This window comes from Mytilus galloprovincialis, chromosome 8, assembly GCF_965363235.1.
Source record: "Mytilus galloprovincialis chromosome 8, xbMytGall1.hap1.1, whole genome shotgun sequence".
NCBI lineage: Eukaryota > Metazoa > Mollusca > Bivalvia > Mytilida > Mytilidae > Mytilus > Mytilus galloprovincialis.
In genome coordinates, this window is record NC_134845.1 from 3,734,392 (window position 1) to 3,755,428 (window position 21,037).

General features: G+C 31.8%; 2 protein-coding genes across 8 annotated transcripts in view; one reads left to right on the plus strand and one right to left on the minus strand.

The window, feature by feature from the left end:
* Nucleotides 1-954: 954 nt before the first annotated feature.
* On the minus strand, nucleotides 955-8,470 carry LOC143084897 (NADH dehydrogenase [ubiquinone] 1 alpha subcomplex subunit 2-like). The gene is made up of 3 exons (XM_076260955.1): nucleotides 8,364-8,470; nucleotides 2,803-2,909; nucleotides 955-1,130 (listed from the first exon to the last, which is right to left on the minus strand). Exons 1-3 carry the CDS (start codon nucleotides 8,453-8,455, stop codon nucleotides 1,042-1,044), a joined length of 288 nt encoding a protein of 95 aa, XP_076117070.1. The 5' UTR covers nucleotides 8,456-8,470; the 3' UTR covers nucleotides 955-1,041.
* A 205-nt stretch (nucleotides 8,471-8,675) lies between these two features.
* The window catches only part of LOC143084898 (serine/threonine-protein kinase Nek1-like), a 49,285-nt gene continuing 36,923 nt past the window's right edge, over nucleotides 8,676-21,037 (plus strand). For all 7 annotated transcript variants that reach the window (XM_076260960.1, XM_076260956.1, XM_076260961.1 and 4 more), the window contains exons 1-14: nucleotides 8,676-9,033; nucleotides 10,771-10,806; nucleotides 12,094-12,154; nucleotides 12,618-12,659; nucleotides 13,176-13,231; nucleotides 13,702-13,785; nucleotides 14,499-14,566; nucleotides 14,989-15,075; nucleotides 15,701-15,755; nucleotides 16,876-16,919; nucleotides 17,299-17,379; nucleotides 17,710-17,785; nucleotides 18,285-18,423; nucleotides 19,215-19,323. In XM_076260960.1, coding sequence (XP_076117075.1) covers nucleotides 8,917-9,033; nucleotides 10,771-10,806; nucleotides 12,094-12,154; nucleotides 12,618-12,659; nucleotides 13,176-13,231; nucleotides 13,702-13,785; nucleotides 14,499-14,566; nucleotides 14,989-15,075; nucleotides 15,701-15,755; nucleotides 16,876-16,919; nucleotides 17,299-17,379; nucleotides 17,710-17,785; nucleotides 18,285-18,423; nucleotides 19,215-19,323 — 1,055 coding nt within the window. In that variant the 5' untranslated portion in view covers nucleotides 8,676-8,916. The remainder of the gene's footprint in view (nucleotides 9,034-10,770; nucleotides 10,807-12,093; nucleotides 12,155-12,617; nucleotides 12,660-13,175; nucleotides 13,232-13,701; nucleotides 13,786-14,498; nucleotides 14,567-14,988; nucleotides 15,076-15,700; nucleotides 15,756-16,875; nucleotides 16,920-17,298; nucleotides 17,380-17,709; nucleotides 17,786-18,284; nucleotides 18,424-19,214; nucleotides 19,324-21,037) is intronic.

The following is a 21,037-nucleotide window of genomic DNA, read 5'->3' on the forward strand; positions in this document are numbered from 1 at the left end:
TTTATTTCATTTTTCTATTAAGTATAAGATAAAGTTCATTTATAGAAAAATATAGAGAATTCCTATATTAAATAAAAAAATTGATTTAGACCCGCGAGCCCCCATAAGACCAATACAGTTGGTTAATTTAATGAAAAATGTAGATGTCAATTAATCAATTTTGTAAGCAAACTTTAGCATATGTATCAACTTTGAAATAAAGTACCCACCAATACCAACTTCAGAATCGCATGATCCAATTAGCAGTGAAAACATTACTGCAGTCGATGTGATTTTATGTTTTATGTTTAATTTTGAAATTTCCTAACTGCTGATATATAGATATGACTGCTTTGTCACAGGCATGACTTATATGATACTTTTATTTTCAAGTATATTGTTATTGTAGTACTCAAAAGTAGGTTTTAATTCTCTTGCAGTGTTGATCTTTCACCATTTTGGCTCTTTTGTGTTTGTGTTTTGTACCTTCTTATGTGTATTTTTGTCTTTTGAAATTTCTGGACTTGATCATACATGATGAATATTATTCAAGAGACAAACAGTCAATTATCAGTGTTAAACCTTATCTCACTACCACTGGTCAGCTAAAACAGACAAAAGAGCTGGTGCTGACTCCTACGATGTGTACAATCTGAACAGTTGTTATTATATGTATGTGTATAATGCTTTTTCAGAAAACTTTGTCATATCTGGGAAACTAATTTTGATTGGTGGAAAAAGTACCTGGAAAGAATCAGACTTTTAGCAGGAAAAATGGTAATCCTAGTCAAATCAGATCAGAGCCAAGAACACTTCGCAACAACAGGATTCGAACTCAAAACATAACATGCTAGTGATCCATGTATATAAACAACTAAGACCACTTTGCCACAAAGGCAAAAACCAAGACTACAGATATTTCAATAGGTGTGCAGTACTATGTAATTACTACTTTACAATGATTATTGTAACACATTGTAGTTTAAGATTTATTTTACAGTCCTTTAAATCACATGTATGAACAATACTAGTCATTCACAAATAACCAGCTTGATGTAAATATCAAGATCTCTGTGATAATGTTTTCAAAGCATCCAACACTTGGTCTTTTGTCATGTTTGATAATGGTAGGCTGTGTTCTTTTCCAAATTCTGTACAAAAAAATTTATTAAATTAGCATACATGTGCCATAATCGTAACAACATTTAACATAATAAAATAAACACATGTACACGCTTGCAAATAAAACATTTGTTTTATTCTTGTATGAAAAATTGTTATTAATATTATGATATTACAACAATTGTGCTAAAATATGACTGTATACATAACCATGTTAACAGAAGCTGTGGTTTTAAGAAAAACAAAAAAAATTGTACATGCATTTGTTTGGAAACCATTTTGAAAACAGAAAAACATAATTGATAAAGATATGAAATATATAAAAGACAATTATTTCCAATACGGTTTTCAGATGTTTCCAAATCTTTGAATGCACTACGTTGAATAGAACAAATTAAATGAGTTATCTCCCCTAATACATCAATTTTCTTTCAATCTTTTATAAGTGTGTCCAAGTCATATTAACATTGATTAATGCTTACCTAAATACAAAATTTTGTGTGAAATAATTTCATTGTTATTGTATTATCTTTAAAATGCTTCAGACAGTGTATTCAATTGTTCACATATCAATTTTACGTGTGAAAGTTTGAAAAATCTCAGGGATGTGTTCTCTTTCATTTTGCTTAAAAACTCAAATGACATTGTTTCATCTATACTATTAGACGAGAAGACCTCATTTTGTGTGTCGCTTCTCTTCCTTCCACAATAAATCAATCATCATGCCTCTGTGTCCTATAGGTATCATGCATAGTGTCATCCATTCTTATGATTATTCAGATTGAGTTATTTTGGGAGAAAAACGACAAAAAAGGAGTCCGGATATGATTCCTTCATCAGACTAACTTTTAGTCATAGTTAAGACTTCCGGTTTGAAACATGCACAAATACAACCAATCGTATGAAAGATAACAAAAAATGAAAAATAAATAGGCCAATCAGAGCGTTCTCCATATCATGGTGTTTAGATCGCAAGAACAACAACTATTATACCTCCTTATAGAGGACAATTATCTACATGTAAACTACGATTATACTACATTAATATACAGAGACTCTCTGGTCTTTACGGGATCCGGGAATATATTTATCGATTTTGGGATTTCGGGATATTAATTTTTTAAATTCTGCATCTTGGGATTTCGGGATCAGGACCCATCCGACCACCCCTCAAATTAGCCTTAGTCAGTCTTAGTCACTTATACAAGATTCATATCCTACCATTGGTAGCACTGATAGATTGTCCTTGAAGCATATTTTATTAGACTTATAAAGGTCTATATATATATAAGCAGTTACATTTATTTGATGTTTTGAAACAGAGCAAATTTTTAATTTGATTTGACTTTTTTGATTCTAGCGTCACTGATGAGTCTTTTGTAGAAATTGTGTAAAATTTTATTCCTGGTATCTATGATGAGTTTATTGACCAAAAAAAGTATTGTAGCAAAGGAGAAGAATAATTGTGGTCTGAGGCAAGAAACATGAAAATAATTGAATTTAACAGAAAGGAATCAAATATCTGACTTTGGAAAAAGGGAGCGGGCTTTCGATACCTTTTATGAAATTATCTTTTACAAAAAATCATCCTACAAGAGTTCACAAGCTGTATATGCCCGCGATTTCGCGGGTGTGTTCTAGTATATATATATATCAAAAAAATAATCATGTATATTAAAGAAAACTAAAAAATTAACTAACCATATCTAGCATAGACTTTTGGTTGTACTCCACTGCATTCTCTAATTAAAATAGGAAATTTAGGGTTACTCTGCTTAACACCAACATAGTAATTCTCTATGAACTCTCTGAAATAACAACATTAGCATATACAATGTATATGTTGAGAATAGTTCGAAGTTATAACGTTACGTTTCCCGTATTTACGTTCACATGTTTGTGACGTTTCTTACACCTTGTATGGGCTTCGCCATTGTAAATATTATACGCAAAGTAAACACAACGCAAAGTACATATACGACTTATTTAGTTTATTCCACACATTTATGGTGCCGTGACCAGGATAAGATGGACAGAAAGCCAAAAGCAGTCAGAGCTGGTCACAAAAGTGCAGTAAAGAGACTTTTACGGAAAACGGAAGATGATTCAAACTTGGACAATGAAGAAAGTGCTGAACTTTTAGAAACATTAATTCAAAAACAGAAAATTATTAGTGCATTGGACGAAGATATTATGAATTCTTTAAAGGAGGAGGACATCGAGGAAGAAATTCTAAATGCAGATGAGTACAAATTCTTTTTGAACACCAAAATACGACATTTACGGAAAACATTCGCAAACAAATTATGTACTGATAATGATATCCCACCGCATGATCACGGATTACCTTCTCACACTTTTGAAAACATTAATCAACACAGTTCTGTTCCGTACACAACACAAATGTATCCCGTTCAGCAACCTAGCAACCAAAATCACCATTTGCCGAAACTTACACTACCCATGTTTAACGGAGAAATTCTGACTTGGCAAACATTTTGGGACTCTTTTGAATCTTCCGTCCATTACAATGTAACACTCACAGACGTACAGAAATTTAGTTATTTAAAATCCCAGCTTGTTAATGATGCTGCAAGAACTATTGACGGGTTACCGCTCACAAACTCAAATTACATGGAAGCTATTAAACTTTTAAAGGAGCGTTTCGGACAATCGCATAAGATTACAAATGCTTATATGCAAGCTATGCTAGAACTTAGAGCACCACAAAACAACCTACTCAGTCTAAGGGGTTATTACGACAAGTTAGAGGCATACATAAGAGGTCTTGAATCGTTAGGCCGCTCCGGAGAATCGTATGGTGCATTACTTATTCCGATAATACTGAACAAGCTTCCGTCAGAAATACGACAACACTTAGCTCGTGAAAACGGTTCCGATAATTGGGAATTGATTGATTTGAGACGTGGAATTTTGAAAGAAATCACTATAATTGAAGCTGGACAACGTTCGTCGTCGTTTATGGATTCAATGCAGCCTACCACAATGACCGCATCGTTTTTGACATGCGCTAATAGAAAATGTGAACCGAGTAAAGTAGTTACATTCGATAACCGTGAGAGACAAACACAAAATATTCGACAAAAACCTTGCATATTCTGCCAGAATTTACATGACCCTGCAAAATGCCCAAATGTTACAGATCACGATACACGCCTATCAATCGTCAAAGAAAAGAAGTTATGTTTTAACTGTTTAGGATCACACCGTTCCGTAGATTGTAAATCGAAATTTCGCTGCCGCCAGTGCCATCAAAAGCACCACACAAGTCTTTGCCATGGAAATACATGTACTAATGATCAGCAAATGTCAGTTAATGCCGTAGTTGATGATAGCGAAAATACATTGATCGCCGCAAGTTTTCATTCGTCTGAAGAAAAATCCCGTTCGAACGTGCTTCTAAAACTTGCCGTTGCACCAGTTGGGGGAAATCGATATGTTGATACGCACATTTTGTTTGATGAAGGAGCACAGCGCTCTTTTGTTACCGAGGAGTTAGCGTCGAAAATAGATTTAGAAATACTAGGAACAGAAACCATACATTTATCGGCATTTGAAAGTACCGACAGCAAAGTCCGTCATTTGTCAAGAGCACGCGTATACGTAGAGTCGATAAATAGAACGAAATTTCCAGTTGAGGTTCTAGTAGTACCGAACATCGCCAGCCCGTTAAGCAATTACATCGGTAATGGTATACGAGAATTCAAGTACCTGAAAGGATTACGTTTAGCTCATCTGTTTACAGAAGACAACTCTTCTTTTGAAATCTCCTTGCTCATTGGAGCTGATTTCTATTGGGATTTCGTAGAGGATACAATATTAAGAGGAAATGGTCCAACCGCCGTAAAGTCAAAACTTGGTTATTTGTTGTCTGGTCCAATTCCGACGTCTTATCGTCAACAGAGTAATGTAGGTATGTACAACATATTGACATCGCACAAACCAGAGGAGTTGAATTTAGAAAGATTTTGGGAATTAGAGTCGTTAGGAGTAGATAGCAATACGACAGATGTTGAAACGGTAGACTATATGGAAACAAATCAAAAGTCAGCAATTGAATTCGGAGAAAACAAGTGCATAGCAAAGTTGCCATGGAAACCAGATCACGAACCCTTGCCTACAAACGTCTTCGTTACGAAACGAAGAACAGAAAACGTCATTCGAAAATTAAGTCAAGATCCCGAAATGCTTAAGGTATATGGACAGATAATCAAGGATCAAGAACGCCGAGGATTTATTGAGAAGGTTAAGGATCCCGATATTAGTAAAGGTATTGTACATTATATCCCGCATCATCCCGTCAAGAAGAAATAAACGAAGTAACACCATCTGATGAATATGTGGAAGAACCAAACAACGAAGAAATACCGACAAGAACAATGCCCTTGCGGAAGGCATCAATTCGTGCAAAGGAAAGAATAAAATCATGGACTCGTTAAAGTTTAATTCAGATTCCTATTTTTGTGTTTTGAAGAGACAGTAATTCCTGCAAGTGTAAAAATTTCTTTTTTTCTTTATTGATGAACATTTAAAGTAATATTCTATTGTTTTGTACATAAATACACTTTGCGGGCCCCAGTATGTTGAGAATAGTTCGAAGTTATAACGTTACGTTTCCCGTATTTACGTTCACATGTTTGTGACGTTTCTTACACCTTGTATGGGCTTCGCCATTGTAAATATTATACGCAAAGTAAACACAACGCAAAGTACATATACGACTTATTTAGTTTATTCCACACAGTATAACAACACATAAGTATATATTTTGATTTTCCTGTCATTGGAAAGTTACTTCATCTTATTCAATGTTTTGAATAGTAAAACATAATTTGTCACTGGACTTCAAGCAGTCAGGAACCTGTCATTCAGTTTATTGATGTGGTTCATATGAGTGGAATGGACTATCATTAGCATAAGGAAGAAATTAAATACCAGTCTAGTTATGAATTTTGACTTCATAAAATATTAACTTTATAGAATTTGACTTCATTAAATATTAACTTTTTAGAATTTAAACTATTCGTCAACCAAAAGTGAGATTCTACTGGACTTTTACAGATTCTTCAGATAAAAGTGTTTTTCAATTAAAAATTATCTTTTTTTATTGGACTGTAAATTATTTTCTGGTCATTTTGAGCCACTTTAATAGCTTGCTGTTCAGTGAAAGAAAAGGCTCTGTGTTGAGGGATGTACCAATAACTATTTTTTAGATTTGATAGATTTGTATATGACTTTCACAGAATGTCATATACATGTATGTGTATATTCAAATAAAAACTTAAAAGAGGCAGATATCAAGTTTTAGCAGATAAAGTTTCATTTTGTATACCTTTAAGATTTAGTTTGTGTACTATACGACTAAGATGAGTCTTTGGTGTGGGACTTTGTCAAAGTCCATACCTGTTAAGTCTTTTTGAGTGTTAATACTGTTGATTTCTGAATTTGAAGCAACTTTTTGTACAAAGTCAAAGGACAGTAGTTGTGCAGGAGCGCATGATTTTCATTTAAAAATTGCTTGTCTCCACCAGGACTCGAACCTGGGACCTCTGTGTTACAAGTCAGCCTGTTAACAGACTGAGCTAAAGAAGAATTGAATCTGGGTCCGTTCGCGCTCATTCACGTTTGCTCCCTTTCACTCTCTCCCCCTACACATTTGCGCCCAATTTCTATTAGTTTTGTGTTCAATAACTTTGTAGTCATGCTGAAGGACGCCTCCGGGTGCAGGAATTTCTCGCTACATTGAAGACCTGTTGGTGACCCTCTGCTGTTGTTTTTTATTTGGTCGGGTTGTTGTCTCTTTGACACATTCCCCATTTCCATTCTCAATTTTATGATTTGGCAAGTGTATTCCTAATGGCTATAAGTATATTTGTTGTCATTGTCTCAAAATAAAGTGAGACAACGTTTCTTTTGTAATAAATAATTCTTAACCATGTTTTGGATAGTGTATAGTTAAAAAAATATATAGTTTCTAAATAAAGTGAGATTCGGCTAATTTTTTTTTTGTTGAATAAATTTTAATCTTTTTTGGTTCATTTGTGGTTAGTGTATTGTTATAATTTTTTGTTTAATGATCGCTTTAGAACAAAGTGGTAAGCTATTAAAAACAATTATCCTTTGTGTTTTTCTTTTAAATTTTTCAATGTTTTACTCATACAAAGCTAAATACATGCAGGTTTGACATCAAATCAATTTAAAACAACAATCATGATTTTTCTAATTATTCAACTGGAATTTGATTTATAATGGGATGAGAACGTGTAGGGTGCGGACGTGTAAGGTGGGAACGTGTAGGTGTGAAAGTGTATTGGGCACGAACAGACCTGATAACGCTAAAGTACTTTCTTAGCTCAACCGCTTATGGTTCATCATAACAAACAGACAAGTATGGCTGTATTTACATGCCAAAAATTACTCTGGGTACAGACTTACCTGTTAACTTGGAAAAGTTTTAATGCCTGGCATCCACTAGATATAATAAAGTTGAATGCATTTTGTGTTTCAGAAAGATAAAATCTCTTTTGGATTTTGATGGGCATTTTTTTTCCTTCATGCAATAGGTGTGAAAATTAACTAAGTTGTGGAACAACTATGAGATGCACCCTCAAGTAAAAAACCGGTTTGTATTGTTTTGATTGTCCTTAATTGACATGGACAAGAGGTATCTTCACAACTATAGGTGAGTTAAAGAGTTTATCTGAGTCAGCTGTGAGTGGACAGTATCAAAGTAATTCAGGTGTTTGTTTATTTTTGAACCTTCTGCAGAAAGGAAAAAAAATGCCCATCAAAAACCAAGAAAGATTTTATCTTTCTTTAACACAAAATGCATTTAACTTTTATATATCTAGTGGATGCTAGGCATTAAAACTTTCCAAACAGCACAGGTAAGTCTGTACACAGACTGGTTTTTGAGGTAAAAATACGGCCATATTTGTCCATTTGTTATGATGAACCTTAAGGCTAACTTACAGTACTCAGTAGTACTAGTATCTACTACATTGTCTATGCCATGGAAACCTTCCTGAACGGGTATTTGATCGGCATTTCTCTCAAAACATTTAAACCCTGGTCATAGTATAAAGAACTTGTTCAATTACTTTAAAATGAAGATATTTTTGTGAAGGTCACATTCTATTTTTCATAAGTCTTTCTAAAGAAATGCAATTTTGCAAGTGATTTTGCAAGATATGAGCAGCTTATGTTATTTTAAATATGAACTCATTATATTAGGTTCGAACCTGACACCCTGACTTGCTGTAGATTTCTGGCATAAATGAATTCTCAGCTCTTTTAAACTCTGTCCAAAGCGGAGTGCTTTAGCAGACGCCATTTTCAGCTGGTTTGTAAATGTAAGATGAAATGGTGAAACGAAGACAACTATTTTGGAAATATTTATTATATAAAATAATTATAATGAGTATCAGAAATATTTAATAAATCAATTAATTGATAGAGGCAGCGATATTGAATTTAGAAAGAATACTATTCTTTTACACATGTTACATTGTTATGTTCGTTTTTTATGAAAATCTTAAATTTGTATTAACGAAACTATGGATGATTTTGTACACTTCCGCTGAAATTCCACTTTTACGAAATATAATTTTACATCGTATATTTCAATGAAATGAATTTTTCTTTATAGTTGTACTCACCAAGACATTTAAACCAATTTCAATTTAGTTATATAACATACAGTTTTACATCATGGTCTATCAGAATTTTTTTAATTAATCTCAAGAAAATCGAAAGTAATGAAAGAAAAATAAATTTATCAAAAAGTAAATAAACATGGAAAAATACACCAAAATTAAAAGTATAGGCGAAGGAGCATTTGGCAAAGCATTGCTTGTGAGGGATAAAAGTAATGGTCAGCAGTATGTTGTTAAAGAAATTCAAATGTTGAGGGTACAGTATACATTTTAGCATGTGTAGCGGGGTGGGATCCCTAGCGGGGTTGCTTCCCCTCCTTAGGCTTAGTACAAGTAGAACATATAAAGCCAGTCTTAATCAACTGAGCTAGGGAATCAATTCTTTGGCTCAGTGGGTTAACACACTGACTATCACACAGGCGACCGGGGTTGGAATCCCAGTGGTGACGATATAAATTTGTAGAGTAGATACATGCTCTCCGGTTACACATGTTTAGTACACCAATCTAAGATTCTTTTTATGAATGAGTTGCAGTAGTTGTCCTTAAGTTCAAATGGTGTAAACAACTTAATAGGGCTCTTCACAGTTAGTTCGGCCATATTGGATAGGGGGCAGATTTTTTGGAAGGAGGTGGAAATGGTATGAAAGTGTGGGAAATCCTATGTGTGTTTCCAAGCAACAGCTCTGTTTTAATGATGTTTTCCCGTATTTTTCACACCATTTTTACCTCTATTATGAAAATCTGCCCCCTATCCAATATGGCCGAACTAACCGTGAAGAGCCCTATTGAATAATTGGTTCTTACTTTGACCATTGACATAATAACATTAGCATTGTGGCAAAGAAAATAAAGGGGAAAGAGCACAAATTTGAAATTCGTCTGTTGAGTATTGACATTATCATGCACCATTAATCGCTATTTGTCCTTAATTACTAGACATCACAAAGGTTTCTACTAAATTTTGATGTCACGATAGATAATGTCTAAGACCACAAAGGAAAAGTGATTGTTGTATGACGTCTATCATGTGTATTCATGCTATTGTTCAAGTAATGAAGTGTCACTGATTCCGAAATATTAAAGCGATAAATTCTATTATATGTATTATCATGATTATACTTGTAATTTATAAAATTAAACTCCATGAGGTGAACCAACACCTGTGTGAATCATTTCGATAGAGTCCCTGAAGTGGATACCTTGGTATGCAGGGTTGTCAAATTATGCAAATGAATGCAACATTAAAATAATACACAAGGCAAGGTTGGAGAGAAGCCTTGCGAAGTGGTAGGAACCATGGGAAGTTCGTCCAATTAGATACCAAGCCTTAGAACAATTTCATGTATCATATAATAGTAAAACAAACTCAAGTTACATTGTAAACAAACTTTAATTTTCTATATTTATTTATAACTCTGTATTGCTACTTTCACTTTTAAGTGTTTCTCTCACCATGACGACGTCAAATTTTATGCACCACTTTGAGTACTTCAGGGATTAATTTCTGTATAAAAATTGTCCTGATGAAGCCTGCCTTGCAGGCGAAACATGTAGACCATAGCAAACATGGCAAATAAAATTGCAGACCATTTGAAGTGTTGTTGTCAATTTGGAGTACTATTGTAATTTATAAGATAATTTATTGTTAATGAGTATGTGCCAATAAAATTATTGTAGTTGTTAGAAAATTTACCATTGCATGATCATGATGATTATTCTGTCAATTTTAGATGCATATTGTAATAACTAATAGAACAGAGAGGTTTGTGATATACATGTACATTCTATATTCATTTTACATTGAAATTAAAAAGATCCTTAGATGGTAGCGGTCAAGATCATCTCATTTAAGCTGTTGGTGGCATGTAGTATAGTGTTCCAGTGTAAAGTTGTACATGGGTTAAAAGATTCTTTCTTCTGTTCTAAAATGAAAAGAACTGTCTATTATAAAAGTTAAATTCATATGTTAATAACTTTCTTTGTTTCCTCAGATGAAAGCAAAGGAAAGAGAAGATGCTAGAAAGGAGGTAATTATCTTGTTGTTTGTCTCTATCATGTCTATAAAAAACATATTCATAAATCTTTAATTCATTTATATCAAACATGTCATATATATATGGTCTGCCAAACATACAATTTGTTTGTTAAAATATTCAGATATATACAGCTGTAGCTACAATTTGTCAGTAGTTGTAAATTTTGTCTGTTTTCTACAGAGTAATCTCTCAGAATTGACAACAGCCAATGATAGCTATTCCCTCACTGTAGTGAAGGTGTCATTTTGTTAGTCTGTCCGCTGTCCTTTCTGCTCTAAAAACCTAAGTTTGCCTCAATCAAATACACAATGTTGATTACCACCAAACACAGATCATGTTTGAATGTTGGTGATGTCACTTTTACTTTTCTAGAGTTATGGTCTTTACAAATGGAAAAAATTCTGAAATTTTCATTTCTCTTATTTAAGCCTGTTAATTATATAAGTGTGCCTCAATAAAATGTTATGAATCTTATATACAATGCTTATTACAATGCCACAATACAAAGATCAAGTTTGATTTAGGGTGATGTCACTTTAACTTTCTAGAGTTATGCCCCTTCACAAATGGAAAAATTTCTGAATTTTTCTCGTTTCCTTTCTCAACCAAATGTTAGGAAACTTATATGCACAATGCTTATTACCACTAAACTCAGATCAAGTAGGAATTTGGGTTGTGTCACTTTTACTGAACTTAAGTTATGTTATTTTATAAAGTTATATAAAAACATTCTCCATTTATTTAGTATATATGCGAATGCAGCCATGGAACTCTTATTCAATTTTTATAATTTATTGTTATTTTCATATAATATTATAGGGTTATTGCAAGAATATTGGGGAATATTGTCCTGAGTAGAATTTTATATTGCACGAGCTTGCAAGTGCAATATATGTTCTACGAGGGACAATATTCCCTATTATTCATGCAATAACCCTTTTATTGCATAGCAATATAATATTTGAAGTAAAAATTGGTTTAAAGTAAGATTTTGTCGTTGATGAAATCATGATTTTTGAAGATTTATTGCATGGGTGCAATATTAGAATTTATTGTGCGCTAAATGCTGGTTACTTTCTGTGGGAAATATATTGCTATGCAATTAATATAATTACTTAAATTCATGAATTTTGAACATTTATTGATGTGTTTGTTGATCAATGAACAAACAATGAGGTATTCACTCATCATGCTAATTCATGTGTTCATTTATATGATGTTTATTTTGACACTTTCCTAAAAATATCTTAGTTTAAATATTTTTTAAATTGATGACAGGTTTCAGTACTGGCCCAGTTACATCACCCAAATATTGTACGATACAGAGAATCTTTTGAAGGTAAGTTTATTTTATCTGTATGGCATTTTTGAGATATTTTTATCGGTACAATATATTCAAAACTGGCATAATTGCCAGAATCTGCTTTAGTATATCTATTTTTTTTTAATAAAGTTTATTAAGGGGTGGCAATGTATATTTATCATGTTTATCATTACAATACATATTGTGATATTCATGGATATGGTTTTCCCATTTGAATGGTTTTACACTAGTAATTTTTTGGGGCCCCTTATAGCTTGTTCTGTGTGAGCCAAGGCTCTGTGTTGAAGACCATACCTTGACCTATAATGGTTAACTTCTATTGTTATGATCAATTAATTAGTGGGGTTATTGTTTCCCATTGTACTGATTGTAGTAATAACTTATATTAAATAGCATCTTACTGCAATATTTTCTTATTTTTATTTTTCAGAAAAAGGGTATTTACATATTGTAATAGACTATTTTTTTCTTTTTTCAGAAAAGGGGTATTTACATATTGTTATGGACTTTTGTGAGAAAGGTATGTTTTAATGAAGCTTGTGAAATATAATAAGTATTTCTGTGTGTTCATGATATGATGAAATTTTACATCTAGAAATTTAGTTGTTTCTGCAAACATGTAAACAACTCATACTCATTTGTTCAATGAACATGTTGCACTTATTAAGTGTTCTTCTGCAAAAGTCATGACAGTGCTATAAAAATGAATTATATATATATATATATATAGATAGCAGTACCATTTAAAATAATGTAGTGTGAGAGCATGTGGGTTTCTCCTGTTAGCATGCCAGGTATTAATAAGTTTTGACTAAAGATTGCTTTTACTGAAACCATTGGACTATGGTCCACTTTATTGATAATATTCATAATGGCATTCTTATAGAATATTTATTTTTAAAATTTAAAATCATGATCAGCTGTGAGCAATAATCATAACAATAACTACAGGCTAAAAAAACTCCTATCCAATATTGTTCTGCAGTTTAGTTACAATTTGAAATTTATTTTTTTATGATTGACTTTCAATTTTTAGGTGACCTTTATCATAAGATCAGCAGCCAGAGAGGCATCCTTTTCCCTGAAGACCAGGTGAGCTTATATCTATATTATTCACAGTAAAATATACATAAGGGTTTTGTGCATGCTTTTCATTGAAAGTAATTATTATTATGTATAAACAGATTAGGATTTAAGAAGAATAGATGGTGTAGATAGGAAAGTTTCCTCATTTCATTATTTGTGTTGTCATGTTGCTATATAATTGAAAATGTTCACATGATTCTGAGGGAATGGAAATTACATATAATATATTTGAGATCATGATTTGGAAGAGGATAAGGTAAGCACTGGACAAATTCATCAAGATTTAAAGAACGCTGATTGAAATTATTAGTGTACCATGCATAAATGTTAAACTATAACATACCAAAGTCCCACAGTTTCCGAAAAAACTCTTTTAAAGGCCAAATTGACTATATCACTGTAATGCTTTACATCTTCTCCAAGTCGATGTGAGGTGATAAAGAGTCTTAATTTGTAATATTTATGATGCATTATAGGTAATGGATTGGTTTGTACAGATATCACTTGCCATAAAGTATGTCCACGACAGGAAAATTCTTCACAGAGATATCAAGACACAGGTAACTATATTTAACTATACACTTCTTTGTAAAGTCTCAATAATCAATACACCTTTAACTATAATGGAGACATAAGAAAAACCAACATAAAGTACAAATAATTTAATGTAAGTACACAACATGCATTTAGTAATTGTAAAGGGACATAATTCATATGGGTTATCTCCCATTTAACACAATTGCAAAATTACTTATGTAAAATAAAAACCATTGCCTATATCATGTATATAAATACATTAGACTCATAAGTCCAGGTGTTTCTCCATGTGTCTCCACTATACACATCATGATGAAATTTATTAATAAACCTCACAAAATACAGAATAAAACAATTCTAGTGCATCCCATATTGTCAAAATATTTCTAAATGAATCAACTTTTACATGTATTTACTATTAATACTTCTGACTTTTTTAGATTTTAATTCCGTAATAAAGATATTCTACAATTGCCTGAATGAACCAAAGATTAGACAATGCATTTATAATTAAAATTTTGAATCACTGAATTAGCAGCAAGTTTTATATAAGAAGATGTGGTAAAATTGCCAATCAGACAACTCTCCATCAGAGATCAAACGATATATAGGTTAAAAACTACATGTTACTTTAGTCTGATCAAATACAAACAACAATAAATTAGTTTATTAGGTAGGGGGTTTGTAAGATGAGACGTATATTCTAAATTGTTGTTTGATATTTTTTCTTCCACAGAATATATTTGTGACAGCAAGTGGACTTGTTCAGCTTGGAGATTTTGGCATTGCTAAAGTTTTAGGAAGGTAAAATAAATTAAATCTGCTGGGAACACAACTTTTTGTCTATCAGGCTATGTAAACACATTTATAGTTCTCATATTCTTGTTCTTTAGCAGTTAATGTGCTGCTTGCTTGGTTGATTAGTTGATTGTAAATATGTAATGTCATTTTGCCAGCTTGAATTTTAAGCAGAAGAAAATTGGGGTTAAATATGTTTTTTATAAATTTGACTGCTGTCAGAATGGCGAATGAGTGATTAAAAATGTTAGTATTCTCAAGATTTTATGTCAGATTTTCTGAAGTTTAAACTTTCAGGTAAGCTGGTAAGATTGAAGTTATCATAACTTATCAAAATAGCCAAATGGTGACAAGTGCTTTGTTTCAGTTCGTCATATGATGTAATACATAAAACTTGAAATATGTGACTAATTATGTTCTATTTATAGCACTGTTGAATTAGCCAGGACATGTATAGGAACACCATATTATCTGTCACCTGAAATATGTGAAAACAGGCCATATAATAATAAAAGGTGAGATTCTTAGTAGCAAATTATTGTCCTGAAAACTTGATGTATTATCAATTATACAAAACTAAGAAAATATTAGTTGAATGTTACCGAGACAAAAATCATGAGATTCTACATAATATTACATTTGTCAGAGCAGCACTTTTATTGCCATTCTTGATCTTGAATACTTATAATAAAAAAGTCTTATTGTAAAGGTAGGTGTGTGCAAATGTTTACAGGCTTTTAATGTAATTAGCATTACATAGAGAGAACAGTTTTATGCCCCATTTATGGGCATTATGTTTTCTGGTCTGTGCGTCCGTCTGTTCATCCGTCCGTCCGTCTGTCTGTCCTGTTTCAGGTTAAAGTTTTTTGTTAAAGTGTTTGGTCGAGGTAGTTTTTGATGAACTTGCAACTTAGTAAACATGTTTCCTATGATAGGACCTTTCTAATTTTAATGCCAAATTAGAGATTTTATACTATTTTCATGGTCCACTGAACATAGAAAATGAAATGCGGATGGGGCATTCGTGTACTTGGGACACATTCTTGATATATACCAAAAATAATAAACTGAACTGACAGCTTTGATAGGGTTTAGGATTGCTGAAATGTTTATTCTATGTTTTTTTTCTTCCATTTGTAGTGATGTCTGGTCCCTTGGTTGTGTTTTATATGAGATAGCCACATTAAAGCATGCAGTAAGTATCTGTTATGTTATAGTATTATCATCAGCAAGATTTTCGTTCCTCACCCTTCTTGTATTCAATCAATATAGGGAGATAGAAATGTGCTCAACAAATTTTATACTGTAAATGTTATTTCGTCATATTAAAAAATATTCAGAGAATCACTAAAAACATTACATGCAGTATATATATGAGCTGCATCAGATAGAATTCAATATTATGCAAGTGCATGTATATATGTACAAGTTTAAGACTTTGATTAAATTTGGAACATTCTAAAACGAAATAAAACATTAAATTTGGAACATTCTAATATGAAATCAAACATTAAATTTGGAACATTCTAATACGAAATAAAAGATTAAATTTGGAACATTCTAATATGAAATAAAACATTAAATTTGGAACATTCTAATACGAAATAAAAGATTAAATTTGGAACATTCTAATACGAAATAAAACATTAAATTTGGAACATTCTAATACGAAATAAAACATTAAATTTGGAACATTCTAATACGAAATAAAAGGTTAAATTTGGAACATTCTAATACGAAATAAAACATTAAATTTGGAACATTCTAATACGAAATAAAACATTAAATTTGGAACATTCTAATACGAAATAAAACATTAAATTTGGAACATTCTAATACGAAATAAAAGATTAAATTTGGAACATTCTAATACGAAATAAAACATTAAATTTGGAACATTCTAATACGAAATAAAACATTAATTTTGGTCTGTTTTGTAGGGTTCTTCAATTGCCTCAGTTTTCAAACAGTTAATACAGACTTTGTGAAGATAATTTTTTCAATTAGAAATAAGTTAACCAATGTATTGATGGATTCAAATGTTATAATTAGTATGTTTAGTATACCAATACTGCTTTACATCTGTCCTTTCTTTCTTCCATCCATCCAATATATACTGTTACCCAGTAACTCAAAAATCTGAGCTTCCTTAAATTTGATATGAAGCCTATTGTGAGCTTGTTTTACTGTGTAATGCATATTCATATTAATTGCTTATTAGCTTCCTATTTACATGGAATATTTTATCATGATTAGTGTGGGTATATCATTATTGAGAAAAAGCTCACAGTTCAACTTGTTTTTACTTTTTTCAGTTTGAAGCTGGAAATATGAAAAATCTTGTATTAAAAATTATAAGGTAAGTTTATTTATTGTCTTCAAAGAAGATATATAAGTCAAATTTTTGTGAGACCTTTAATATGAAAAATAAGATGAGATAAATACAATACTGTAATCCCAACTAATTTTTGCAAGTAATTAGATAATGTTTAAGCAAAAAAATCAACATGAATATTAGTTGTCATTTCTGATTGTTAACTTTCTCTTTTTATGAATACATATATATAGAGAGAAATGTTAGAAAATATTGAAGTTAGCTAGTAAGGTCTAATATATCTTGGAGCAAATTGTCAACAAAAATCTAAATAATTTGGTTCTCAGTAGATAAATAACAAATGTTGATAAAGTTGATGAACAAGATAACAAACTATTTTTTTGTATTCCTATTTCTTTTGTAGAGGTTCATATCCACCCATATCACCAAAGTACAGCTATGATTTACGAGGGCTGATAGCTAAATTATTTAAAAGAACACCAAAGTATGAATTGTATAATAGTGTTGTATAATAAAGAGTTATAAATGCAGATATTAATGCATGGTGAAGTTATTGAAAATTTGTTTGAAATTTGAAAATTAGATTTCAATATTTATTATAGAAATATCTGTTCATGTTCAAAATGATATAAAAGATATAGGTACCTGTCTGGTAACATATGCATCACATCTGTTTTAAAAGGTGTTTCCTCTGAAACACTTTTTATTTTCAATTTTATTGCAAAAATTAAATATTTTTTTGTTTTACAACATAATTTCTGTTAAAATTGCCTTATTTGATGTTTATGTAATATATGAATTTTTTATTTCCCAGAGACAGACCATCAGTAAATTCTGTATTAAAGATGCCATTTGTTCAAAGAAGAGTCCCCAAATTCTTAACTGATGAAGTAAGTATAAGATGTTATTATTGTTAAATTGCAATGAATGAAATAATAAAAAAGACATTTGATCAGTCACAAATGATAATCCCACTTGGTAGCATTACATTATACTTTCATTTATTTCTTATTATCATATTTAATTCAAATATAAGATTTTCAATTCCACAAGTTTGCTGTCATTTGATCATTTTGAATATGCATGACAAGATATGGACTTTTTTAAGGCACAGTTTTAAAGGATATACATAATAATGCTATTAAGCTGAGGCTCAACTTTCTCTTTAGGTATTAAACTATTTCATGCAGTTGAAAAGTTAATAGTGAATTTTTAAGCAATTTTGTTACATCTACAATTTTAGTTGAAAAGTAAATAAGAAATATTCGCTATACTGCTAACTGATAAGAACATTGTGGATTTCTAAACATTTGCAATACAACACCAAATATTATATAATGTGAGTCATGAGAAATCATTTCTATTTCTTTATTTAATTCCATTTTATAGCAAATAGCAGATGAGTTCAGTCATACAATCATGCACGGTCACAAACTGGGCCACAAAGTTAGAGCAGCTCCCAGTCCTAGTCCTGCCTCCAGACCTCCATCAGCCAACAGACCTCCATCAGCCAATAGACCACCATCAGGTAAATGACAAAACTCTTCACACATAGTTCGGATAGTTTTGCAGTCAAACCTACAAAAATATATATTAAATCATCAAGCAAATAAAAATTTAAGGATCATGATGAGAAAGGAAAGCTAGATGTGTATACATTGCCTAATTACCTAATTCCATATCTCCAGAAGATGAAATGTTGACCATTAGATGTGTATACAATGCCTAATTACCTAATTCCATATCTCCAGAAGATGAAATGTTGACCATTAGATGTGTATACAATGCCTAATTACCTAATTCCATATCTCCAGAAGACGAGATGTTGACCATTAGATGTGTATACAATGCCTAATTACCTAATTCCATATCTCCAGAAGACGAGATGTTGACCATTAGATGTGTATACAATGCCTAATTACCTAATTCCATATCTCCAGAAGACGAGATGTTGACCATTAGATGTGTATACATAGCCTAATTACCTAATTCCATATCTCCAGAAGATGAAATGTTGACCATTAGATGTGTATACAATGCCTAATTACCTAATTCCATATCTCCAGAAGATGAAATGTTAACCATTAGATGTGTATACAATGCCTAATTACCTAATTCCATATCTCCAGAAGATGAAATGTTAACCATTAGATGCCTGTTTTAGTTTAAGTGTGTTGTTTGGTTGCTTTCACATTGATGTATCTTCTATTTCCCAGTTTATTCACAATTATATATTATTTTTTTGGGGTATTAATTGTATTTCATAAAACCAGAATCTTTTACTACATTTAGTTAATAATATTTTTTCTGTTTCTACAGCTGGTATTAAACGACCTCTTCCTGCTAGACCTACCCCTGCTGCTGCTCCTAAGAAATACAATCCAGCTAATATATATGGTGCTCCAATAGCTAGGAAATCTAATGAAAGGTTTGTTATAATAACTCAAAAATTATTTGGATGTAAAACCATTTCTATCAAATCTAGCTCATACAGGTACAGATGTGTACTGACAAAATGACAAAGGACTCAGGCCAATTATTCAAGCCTAATAATAGACACCTGTTTATTGTTGTACTTTAACTTGTCAGATTAATACAAAAGAAGCAGATATACATTTAACAAACAATTGCCATTTTGGGTACCATTCGCGTCGAATTGGTTTAAATTTTACTGTGATTCATCAAAATATCCTTCCCTATCATGATTCATCCGAGGTCTTGTATAATTAACAATTACTGCTTTTTTTTTTAAATTAAGTGATTCATCAAAATCAGTTTATTTTTATGCCGCCACATTTTAAGTTTTACCCATGTCCGTTTGTACATTGTACATCCAAAAATTGCTTTCCCTTTTCTTACTTTACTTCATCTCAGCCAAATATTATGAAATTTATATACAATGCTTATTACCACAAGACACAGATCAAGTTATAATTTGGGTGGCGTCCTTTTTACAATTTTAGTTATGCCCCTTTACAAATGGAAAAATTGCTGACTTTAGTTTTATTCAAGCAAATGTTATGAAACTTTTATGCAATGTTAATTACCACAAACCATAGATCAAGTTTGAATTTTGGCGGCCTCACTTTTACAGTTCTAGAGTTATGCTCCTTTGGAAACGAGAATATTGCATAATTTTTAGCTCACCTGGCCCAAAGGGCCAAGTGAGCTTTTCTCATCAGCGTCCGTCGTCATCTGTTGTTAACTTTTACAAAAAACTTCTCCTCTGAAACAACTGAGACAAATTTAATCAAACTTGACCACAATCATCATTGGGGTATTTAGTTTTAAAAATATGTCCAGTGACCTGGCAAACCAATCAAGAAGGCTGCCATAGCTAAAAATAGAACATATGGGTAAAATGTAGATTTGGTCTAATATCTCTGAAACCAAAGCATTTAGAGCAAATCTGACATGGGGGTTACATTATTTATCAAGTCAAGATCTATCTGCCCTGAAATTTTCAGACCAATCAGACAACCCGTTGATGGGTTGCTACCCCTGAAGTAGTAATTTTGAGGAAATTTTGCTGTTTTTGTTTATTATCTTCAATATCATTATAAATGGAGATAAACTATAAACAGCAATTATGTACAGCAAAGTGAGACCTACAAATAAGTAATCATGACCAAAATGGTCAATTGACCCTTTAAGGAGTTATTGACCTTTATAGTAAATTTTTAACAATTTCATAATTTTGTAAATTTTTACAAAATATTTCACTGTAACTACTGGACCATTATAGATAGAGATAATTGTAAGCAGCAAGAATGTTCAGTAAAGTAAGATCTACAAACACATCACCATCACCAAAACACAATTCATGAATAAATCTATGTCCTTTGTTTAATATGCACATAGACCAAGGTGAGCGACACAGGCTCTTTAGAGCCTCTAATTTGTTTTTATTGTTCTCTTACTTTAGTTTGCCTCAAGCAAATGTTATGAAACTTATGCACAATGTTAATACCACAAAATACAGATTAAAATCTAATTTTGGCAATGTTACTTTTACCGTTCTTAAGTTATGTCCCTTTATAATCTTATATTCAAGCAGGGGCATCATCTGTGTCCTATGAACACATTCCCATTTATTTTTGTCATAAAGAAAAGTTACATTTTATCAGCATGCACCGAAAAAT

Excerpts from the sequence above, each read along its gene's own strand:
- LOC143084897 (XM_076260955.1), bottom strand. The coding sequence starts at position 8,455 with ATGGCGTCTGCTAAAGCACTCCGCTTTGGACAGAGTTTAAAAGAGCTG. Across the intron at positions 2,910-8,363 it reads ACAGCAAGTCAGGGTGTCAG|AGAGTTCATAGAGAATTACT; the intron begins GTTCGAACCTAA and ends TTGTTATTTCAG. Across the intron at positions 1,131-2,802 it reads AAAAGTCTATGCTAGATATG|AATTTGGAAAAGAACACAGC; the intron begins GTTAGTTAATTT and ends TTTTTTGTACAG.